Below are 9,773 nucleotides of genomic sequence, written 5' to 3'. Positions count from 1 at the left end.
CCCAAATCCATGATTGATTACAATTTTAAAGGTCTGCCTCACTTTCCAGCCCCACACAGGCACGGGCACCTATCCCAGAAAGTAAGTGGGGAGGGGGGTGGCTGCCACTGCTGTGCTGCTTGCCTGCAAAGCCGTGGGGCACGGTGGTGGCAGTGCGGTGGCAGCTACTATGTGCAAACCCCTTCGGCTGGCTAGTGCATGTGCAGCCTGCAGAAGGGAACCCCTGCCCTTGGCCCCCCGGCCCTAATCGTGGGAGTGGCCTGAGGTGGCAGAACAGAAGGTGCTGTGATATGCTGCCTGGGGGTGGTGGTGCCCAGAGCAGCCATTTGCCTCTGGGGGTGAAGGGCAAGCCTGAGCTCTGCAGTGGCTGACTTGGAGGCTCCGGCCCCACCCTTCCCCCTCTCCCTCCTCTGGGCAGGGCTGGGGGTTTCCTGCCCTTTCTGCAACAAGCTCTTGCAAGCTGGAACTGTGCTGGCCTGCAATAACTGCAAAAACAGAGCATCAGCAGATTTCTCTGCTAAAAGGGGAAATCTGCATTCTCTCCAATTTTAAAAACTGGGGATCCATGGTTTTCTCCATTTTTTTCCATGGGAAATGGAAAACCTGGTTCTGTGCTGATCGGGTAATTTAAGGACCGGGGGCCGCTAAACTTGGATTTTAAAGTATTTCCTGAAATGGTAACGTGCCACCCCAAGAATTTATATATAATTGTATACAGCTGTAAGGCATATCATTCATTTTGACCTGACAGTGGTTCCAGTTCTTTGCAATACAGTAATGGAAAGGCACATAAAATTGAAAAGTACTTCAGGGAAAGATCAGTTGACTTTATTTCCTTTGGGCACATGTACATGATGTCCTGGTACAAGCTATTGCTATTCTAGCATTTGTTCAAATATCAGTAAAAGTACTGTAAATCAGCATTGTATAGTCATCTGACCTTGTTGAGAGAAGGTCTAAATGATGTTTTAAAATGCCAGTGGCATTTTAAAATATCCAGTGCTCTAGACTATACTTCTTTTTGCTGTAGTGCTAGTCAGAAAATTTTAAGAAAAAATTTCTTTTAGACCAGGGGTACTCAGCCTCTGGCCTGCGGGGCTCTGAGTGGTCAAAATTTGGCAGCGGGGGAACAGCAGCCACTAGTGACCACCTTCCCATTCTAAATTCCTAAATCCCAAGCCCTGCAGGAGATCAAAGCCCATGTCATGCCCTCTTCCATCTGCGTAGCTGGGTTAGGGCTGGGACATGCCATTACCACCTTCCCGGCTCCCAGCAGGGCCTGCTTGGGGTTGTTAACTGCTATTGGATGGGGCCTTGCCACACTCACTTCAGGCACTAGATCGGAGCCACCAGCTGGATCCAGCCCATGGATGGAATAAGCACTACCCATCCAGCCTGCCACTGCTTTAGACTAGAAAGACTATAGAAAAGAAGAACATACAGTTGGGGGGGAAAAAAATCTGAAGCCCTAGTCAGGCTTGGAACAATGCCTAACTTGCAAGTTTTCAACCTTAGGCACCCAGTGTTGCAGCTGAGACTTGGCATACTTGGTTGCAGAACTAGGGTCCAGGGTAAGAGAATACAGGTGGGTGAAACAAAAGAAAGAAAAAGTGGCATCTAGTCAATGAAACGGTGTTCTAGTGTGCACAAGCCTAACTTTTTTAACAGTAGTCTTTTTGGTTCTTGCTTTTCTTTAACAAATGTACTCAGATGGGGCAGCACTCATTTACACTTCAGTAAAGGAAAATAAAAATACTGATTTAGTGTATAAATATATAGTTCAGAAATTATATGGATTTCCTTTTAATGTACCAGCTGTTGTTGTGGAAAAAGATGCAGTATTTATGTAAGTGAGTTACATTATCCATGTCTATTTAGTATCCAGTGCAATATGTAAACAAATAATTGGTATAGAAATAACTTGGAACCAGTATGTTGTAACAATAAGTGTAAGAATAGGAATGGCCTTTGAGTGTCAGTTTTAATGAACTGATGAGCAGTTGCAACTCTAAGGGAAAATGTAAACTCAGTTTTCAAAGTTGGTTTTTAAAATACACTACTCACTATGAATGCTTTCATTACCATGTTTTGCAGAGCAAATAAGAACTGCTCAGACAGCAATATTGACTACTAACTGGCATGGAGGAAAAATTGTTAGACCTCTTAGTCTTTGGCTTTTTGCAGTGGCAGTACTGTGACATTTAAGATTGGATGAATGAGGGATAAACGCAAATGAATTTGAAGAACAGTGACTGTTTTTTGCCTCCAGTCCTGCAGGGTGGGATAATGACAAGAAGATAGGAATATTACATGAGAACTTTCAGACGCTAAAAGCAGATGACAGTTTTGAAGATATAATAACGAAGCCTCCTGTCAGAAAGGTAACTTCATTTCAGTATATTTCAAAGAAAAATGCTTAGTTAACTACTTCAGTGGGATTGCTAATCTCTAGAACGTTTCTTTTCCCCATTGTTGGTTATTTTCCATCAACTGACAAAACTTTGTCCATTCTGTTGCCTTTCCTTTTTTCAGTGAGTTCTCTAGATATTTTCTGGAAAAAAAATGGAAGCTAACAGTTTGCTACCAGCTGTTTGCTGTGTTGTATTGTTTCTGTTCAGCATTTAAGAAGGAAGAAGGTTCTGTTTCTGCATGTAATAATGCTCTCCTCAACTAGCTTATTCTGCTGTGTCTGAAAGTAGGTTCCGACTCCAACAGCAAGTTTTTGGAAATGGCACAAACTAATCTGGGTTGTTTCTGATGAGTTGTCTCCTTATGGAGATGCTTTAAACTGAATCTGCAGACTATCCTCTGTGTGATGCATCTATGAAGATAAAGAACCACTTGACCCATAGGATCCTTACACTGTGTTCCAGACTTCGAACTGAGAGTAAAGTGAGATTTCTTTATGTATGGTCCATCATGAAAGGTCTCTCCAAAAAAAAGTAGTGAGGTCTTCTGTTTGCTCCCCTCAGTCATCAGCTTCTCCCATAATAGGCAGAGTTCTCTTTCACCCAGAGCAGGTTTTTGTGGATCTTTCCCTCTTATCCTGACTAGCAGTACTTTTCTTCAGAGGAAAGGTACCTGTTGAAAATCAAAGGCTGAACCCAAGGCCAATGTTGGAAGAAAGTCTGTTGAAAAATAAAACTGTAATCAGGTAAAGTATCTTCCAAGATGCATTTTATTCTTTCCACTGGATAGAAAGGTGAAAGAAAATATTGCCTAACTATTTGTGTCCAGAGCTGAACTCAGTAGAGCTGCCATAGTCCAAATGTCAGTTACTTTCCCAGTCTCAAACTGCGTAACTCAATAGTTAATCAAATACTCAAATCCCAAGGTAAACGGATTTATTGTCGTTACTTCTACCAAGCAGGGGACTTAGTTTGCTTTTAATAGCACTGATAGAGTAAAATGAGTACCTGGGAAACTCACTTGATGCATAGGGCTTCTTTTTCTTCCCAAGTGGAACCTGCAAATAAGTTGTTCCAGATTTGATTTATCCTTGGATTCTTTCACTTAGTACAAAAGCTAGCAAACTGAATGAAATGCCTACAATATAAGGGGGTGCAATATTAGAGAATGGTTGCTTTCATATAGTAGTTGGTGGTAGGTAGTAGAATGCAGGGATATTGGCTTTCTGTTTTACTGGAGCTTGTGATTTTATTACATAAATGAGATGGATCACAAGTGTGGAGTGCTTTAGTTTTTCTCTTGAGCTCAAAAAGTAATGTAAAATAATTTTAAGAATTCCAGCTACAAATGTAAAGGAAAGATCAGCTGTAATGGTTTGACAGCGTATCTGAAGCAGCCGCACTGTTAGCTGTCAGTTCTTTTTAATAAGAAAATCCAATTGAATATGGATTTGCTTTTTTATTCTTATTGATGATAGTTGTTGCTGCTGCTTCTCATGTGTTTTATCATACTGGCTATCCAGGTAGCCTCTGAAATATTCTGTCAACTTTGTGCCCAAGCTTCAAATGGGAGTGATGTATTGAAAAGCATAATAGTCTGTCTGCAGCTACAGAATTCAACATTTCAAAAATGCCTAAGCCAAAATGTTAGCATTTTGGAATTAAGATGGGCAGCACAAGCTGTAATACCTGATCTCTGGACATGCATTTTTGAGATTCTTAGATCTAAATCATACACTTTTTAGGTTGCTAGCTTCCAATCTTTGAAGGGTCTTGCAATCATTCTGAGTACACCTTTCGAATATAAATTGACGGTCTTGTATTAAATATTTAACTATACTTTCCCCATCTCGCATCTTGTCTTTACTTCTGCATTTATTTGACCAAAGTTTTTATTAATTACAACTAAAGATATAACATACTTTCTAGTGTTTTTAGGTTGAAGACAATGTTTTGATTCCACTATACCTCCTTGTGTTTGGTCATACTATCCTGTAGGTATAAAGGGAAAGCATTTAACTCTTAATTGTATCCTAATTTCTCCATCACATACATATTAGAATATTTTTATATTGCAGTTTGTTCATGAGAAAGAAATAGTAGCAGAAGATGACCAAGTGTTTCTTATGAAGCAACAGGTATGTTTGTGCCTTTCTGTTCTAGGCTAAGCAACTAATTATCCTTCTAATAATGTCTATTAATTCTTTTTCTCCTGGTTAGTTAAAAAGCTTACTTATATCTCTTATCTTATTTTTCAGTCTCAACTAGCAAAACAACCACCTACTGCAGCTGGAAGGCCAGTGGTTAGTAAAACTTTTTTTTTTTCTTTTTATAAAATAGATAAATGGGACATTGAGTTCGTTAAGCAATCTGTGGGTTTTGTTTTACTAAAATGTTCATACTTCTGTATTGCTTTAAAAAGACTTACTCAGTTTATTTGGGGATTGAGTGCATCTAAAGAGACAGAAGTATTGACCAGGATTTTTAGATGAATTTCTGTAGTTAATGTCGCTCTTCTAAGAGCCTTTTTAAACTTGAATTAGAGTGACTACACTGGTCTTTTGTAAGGCAGTGAAAATCACTTTTTCTCCCTAGAGTTCATTTCTCCTGCTGTTTGCCTCTCTAATGACTTTCCCCACATTTTGTGACAACTTACTTGCCTGCAAAGTTGGGTGTAGCTTCTCCATGATCTAGGCTAGTGAAGGCCACACTTTTAACAGATGTGCCATAAATGAGCCCTCCCTGAGTGCTACTTCTATCCCCTTCCTCTGTCTGATGTGCTTCTCTGCTTTTTTTTGCCACCCTGCCTGCTGCTGCGCTACCTGTTCCCTTCCCAATTTGCCATGTGCCCTACACAGAGGCTGCCAGTATCCCCTGTAGCATGCATACTGCAGGTTGGCCACCCCTAATCCAGGCAATGCAGAGACTTGACACCTGACCAGTGCAATGTGTTTTCTTTGTATGCCAGTCTGAGGAACTGCGTCATACCTGTACTGCTTCCAGTTGTGGTCTAGGGTCATTAATGGAAATACTAACATTTGGAACTATGTATGTACTCACAGTGCATGTACATCTATGTCCCCAGCACATGGTGTGATGGGATCTATTCCCTGATCCCAACAGTCACACTTCCTGTCCTACCATATGTGTGATAAGATGTATAATTTTGGGGGAGCCAAAGTTGTACTGTTACTACTTGCCAGTGAAGGAGGAGCCTGGGAGAGTGATCTTGGGTTCCCCCTACACCAGCAAACAAAGCTGGGTGTCTAGTGAACTGGTGTGACTGAGACCCAATAGCTGATTGTGGGTCCCAGCTTTGGGACTGCACTGAAGTATTGTCCCAGAGGCCTGCAATATAGCATAGTGGGGAACCATGCCATAAGTGTTTAGTTTAAGGTGCTATGGGAATGTGTCAATTATTGCACACAGCTGTGGAACAATTCTGTGGCTTATTCAGGTAATTAATAGTACAATAAAACAAGAAATATGTAGCTGGGTTACTATGACTGATTAATTGCATTTTAAATGTAACAAGTACCAGGGGCTTAGAGCACATAATATGAAGTCTGTAAAAATATGCATATGCAGCATTTCACTATTGTATCACGGTATAAAAGTAACATACCATAAAAAAATAGAATGTAATTTAATTCACTTTCTATAATAGACATTGAATATAACAGCAGTTGAGTACTTTATCTTGTGCTTTGGCTTAGGATGCTTCGCCAAGAGTTCCCGGAGGATCTCCTAGGACCCCAAACAGATCTGTAACATCCAATGTTGCCAGCGTTACACCTATTCCTACTGGGTCAAAAAAAATTGACCCTAACATGAAAGGTAATTTTTTTGGTAGGCAGGGATGTTGCAAGTGGAATTTTTAAGCCTTTTTAAGTAAGCAGACAAAAATATCTTTGCCCTTCGTTGTACTGACTTAAAGTGTAATCAGCATTTCTTTGGAGAATGTAGCTTGTTTGTTTGTTTGTTTGTTTTTTTCCTACTGTAGCTGGAGCCACAAGTGAAGGAGTCCTTGCAAACTTCTTCAACAGTTTATTGAGTAAAAAAACTGGTTCTCCTGGAAGTCCAGGTGTTGGTGGTGGTAGCCCTGGAGGAGGAGGGGGTACTGGAGGTGCTGCCAGCAATTTACCAGCCTCAGCAAAAAAATCAGGTATGACTATTCATAAAGTATCATCTGCAACTTTGTGGAATACTTTTTATTTTTAGCATTTAATATTTGGTAAAATGTAGCTATATCTATATCTTGTCACAACATTATAGTCAAAAGGTCTTGAGCATGGTAAAATCTTTTTTAAGAAAGGTCTGAAGAGTGAATCTTCTAGAAACATTATGAAATGGGAACTGTTGACTCTTTAACATACCTTGTCAGGCATTGAGTGAGTAACTGTAAAAATTGCTTCATAGCTAAATGCAGATGAGGAACCTACACAGATTTAATTTTGTAGAAATTTTAGATAATGGATTCTACTGTACTTGGCTTGTTTCTCTCTGCAGTTAGTATACAAGACAATTTGAGTGCAGTTTGAATTTAAAATCCATTCTACAAAAGAAATAGAGCACTAATCTTTTGTAATGTACCCAATTATATTGACAGCTAATATAGCACCAATATGAAACCTTTATTGCTATTCATTAGTAAAGTTACAGCAATCTTTAGGGGAAAAAATACTGTTCTAAGAACTTTGTTTCAGTTCGTAATACAAACTTCTGATAGCTCCAAATAGTGGAATATTTGATGTAATACTAAAAACTAAGTTAAGCTGTGTTGGACACGCATACAGTACTGGTATGTAGGACTAAAACTTAAGATTTTAGCAGGCTCTGCCATCATCCTCTGAAATTTTAACTTAAAAGTGAATCCTTGATTAAAATCAAGCTTTTATGAAGACCTATTGTGTGCGTGGGAAAGGAGGGTTGTTTTGTTAGTGTTTCACTGTTCACATCCAGAATGTCTCTTTAAGGAATTGACAGCATTTCTTTTAAAGTCTTCATGGAAAATGAACAACTTCAACTCCATTTGAAAGCGCACCATAAGATAGAGCTATATTTACATATGGCTTATTACACTGTAAGGCTTCTTAAACAGGGAAAAGTACTGTCTGAAAGGCTTAATTTTCCTTTATCCTGCAGTTGTTTAAAATGCAATGACTGCTTGTGTAACTTGAATTTACAAGTTCCATGTCCCTTAGCCTTTTAACTTGGTTACAAATTCTCAAATGCTTACATCCAGCAGGTGGTCACTAGAGCAAAACAGTTACTGGCATTTAACTGTTTTGCTAAAGTGATCACTTGCTGGATTTAAGTGCATTTCCTTTACAACTGATAGTATTGGTCCTCTCAAGAGGATTAAATGATTTGATGCTGCTATCCAGCTGTGTAAGATGGAGTTACGTCCATATGATTTTACCCTATGATAAATGGCTTATAGGATAAACCATCGCTTTAATCACTCATGCAAACTGGGCATTGAAATACAGTACTTTAATGAAGAATACACTGTTATTATGATATGCTCCAACATTTTTAAATAAGATTTTTACTGTAATGTGAATTGATTTGCAATGTATGCTACAGCCAGGGCCTGTTTTGTCTGTTACTAGTCATTTTTGTATAAATTCACAGCATGACCTATGCATATATGTACAGTATACCCTTTAAATGTTGTCTTCAAGATAAATGCAAAGCTATTGGTCATTCTTAATAAATTTTAAGACCAGTAAGCATCTTGCCTTCAGAAAACTTTTACTGTCCATAATACTGTGTTTTGGGGTAAGAGTGTTTTCTGTAGCAAGCTTTTACGTAGCTCTGCTGAATAGTGGTAGATGTGCTTAATGGAAGACTTACTAATTTGGTTGTAGAGGAAAAAAGTTTCCAAAATTATATCAGATTTGGAACTGTGTGTGGTTATGGAGTAGGGCAGGAATACAGGAGAATACGTTATCTCTGCAGTGCAAATGAAGCAAGTGTAACAGCGGACTGTCAAGTAGTTGTTGCCTTGGTCTCTCACTCCTTTATCCTTTTAGGGTCCAAATTAGCTGTTATGCAGGCTTAATAGTCTTTTTCCAGTGCCTTGTGTCTTTTAATTCTTGCCTGGAGAAGGCACTCCAAGTACTTTGTTTTTATTCTGAAAGCATTGTAGTTCTTCAGCTTTTTTTCTTTTTATTTCCCAGCAGGCAGTACTAGTTAGAAGAGAGACCTCAATTTCTATAAGGCTATATTGTATTTAGTTAACTTTTACACTGTAGTAACTTAGTATTTTATAGTGATACTCAGGCTATTGTTAAAAGGCCACTTGGGCAGAGAACATCTTATCTCCACTATTCCAAGAAAATTAACTTTTTTACTACGTAAATTGGATGTCTTCCTGCAATCATGAATACACACTTGCATTTATCTTTTATCAATTGTGGTGCCTTATTTCGTAGCTTCTGAGGTATTTAATTGGGTTGATTGCATGTCACAAGGCATGGTGGCTCTTCAGTTAATACGGTTTCCTCCAGCTTCTGATGCGAAAGTGAGTACTGGTGTAGAAAACAGGTTGTTGTTTTTTTACTCTGCATATGTATCCTGAGCTGTCTGTAGCTACACTTTTTAAAGATGGTGACAGCCACTGTACTGGTTATGAATTAGACCATTATTTTGTGGGTTGCATTCAGCTGAAAGCTCTTAATCTGTCCTTGTATCTCTGTATGTGGAACTAATTTGCTGTAACTACATATTAATGTAACAGAATGAAATCATTTTTAACTCCAGAAGTGTGAGTAACACTTAAGTGTGAAGAAGTCCCTGCAATGATGGGAGTTATGAATCATTCTGATGAGTCATCATGTTCAAGTGTTTTTAAGCATGGATGATATGGAAGATGGTGCTAACATACTAGTATATGAACCCTATTGTATCACTGACCCTGCATGTGAAGGTCACTACACAAATTTCTAAGCCAGTTCGTAAATAACTAGATTGTGAGTGCTAGTCCCTGGAGTTGACAACCTACAGCCTGTGGGCTAGATTCAGCTCACAGATGTGGAGCTTTGGCAGTGGGGGGCTTTGTCTGTGGGTACCTGCCTCTGACCTGTCCTAGGTCATTGTGTCCTACAGCTGGAAAAAGTTGCCTATACCTTTTTGTACTAGCCTTTCAGAGAAACATGGCAGAAGGTAGAGGAGATGGGAGTCCATGAGGGATGGTTGTACCTTTTAAGGGGGCGATCCTCCAGGCCCAAAGGATAACAGTCCCAGAAAGAAGCAAGGTGGGTAAGGGTGCTCAGAAACCCCCTTGGCTCAGCAAGGGCATTCAGCAATGCCTGAGGACTACAAGGGGCGGGGGGGGGGGGCGAGCCACCAGGGGAGGGG

At 39.6% G+C, this 9,773-nt stretch overlaps 1 protein-coding gene across 1 annotated transcript in view; it reads left to right on the top strand.

Annotated features, from left to right (window-relative positions):
- Positions 1–9,773, top strand: part of DYNC1LI1 (dynein cytoplasmic 1 light intermediate chain 1) — a 60,108-nt gene that overhangs the window by 40,501 nt on the left and 9,834 nt on the right. The window contains exons 7-12 of the mRNA XM_019508803.1: positions 1,711–1,846; positions 2,270–2,381; positions 4,487–4,546; positions 4,667–4,711; positions 6,125–6,245; positions 6,412–6,573. Coding sequence (XP_019364348.1) covers positions 1,711–1,846; positions 2,270–2,381; positions 4,487–4,546; positions 4,667–4,711; positions 6,125–6,245; positions 6,412–6,573 — 636 coding nt within the window. The remainder of the gene's footprint in view (positions 1–1,710; positions 1,847–2,269; positions 2,382–4,486; positions 4,547–4,666; positions 4,712–6,124; positions 6,246–6,411; positions 6,574–9,773) is intronic.

This window comes from Gavialis gangeticus, unplaced genomic scaffold (genome assembly GCF_001723915.1).
Source record: "Gavialis gangeticus isolate Ggan-Ray unplaced genomic scaffold, GavGan_comp1, whole genome shotgun sequence".
Classification (NCBI taxonomy): domain Eukaryota; kingdom Metazoa; phylum Chordata; order Crocodylia; family Gavialidae; genus Gavialis; species Gavialis gangeticus.
Note: the sequence above shows the minus strand (reverse complement) of the source record. Positions and strands in the feature narration are given on the sequence as shown.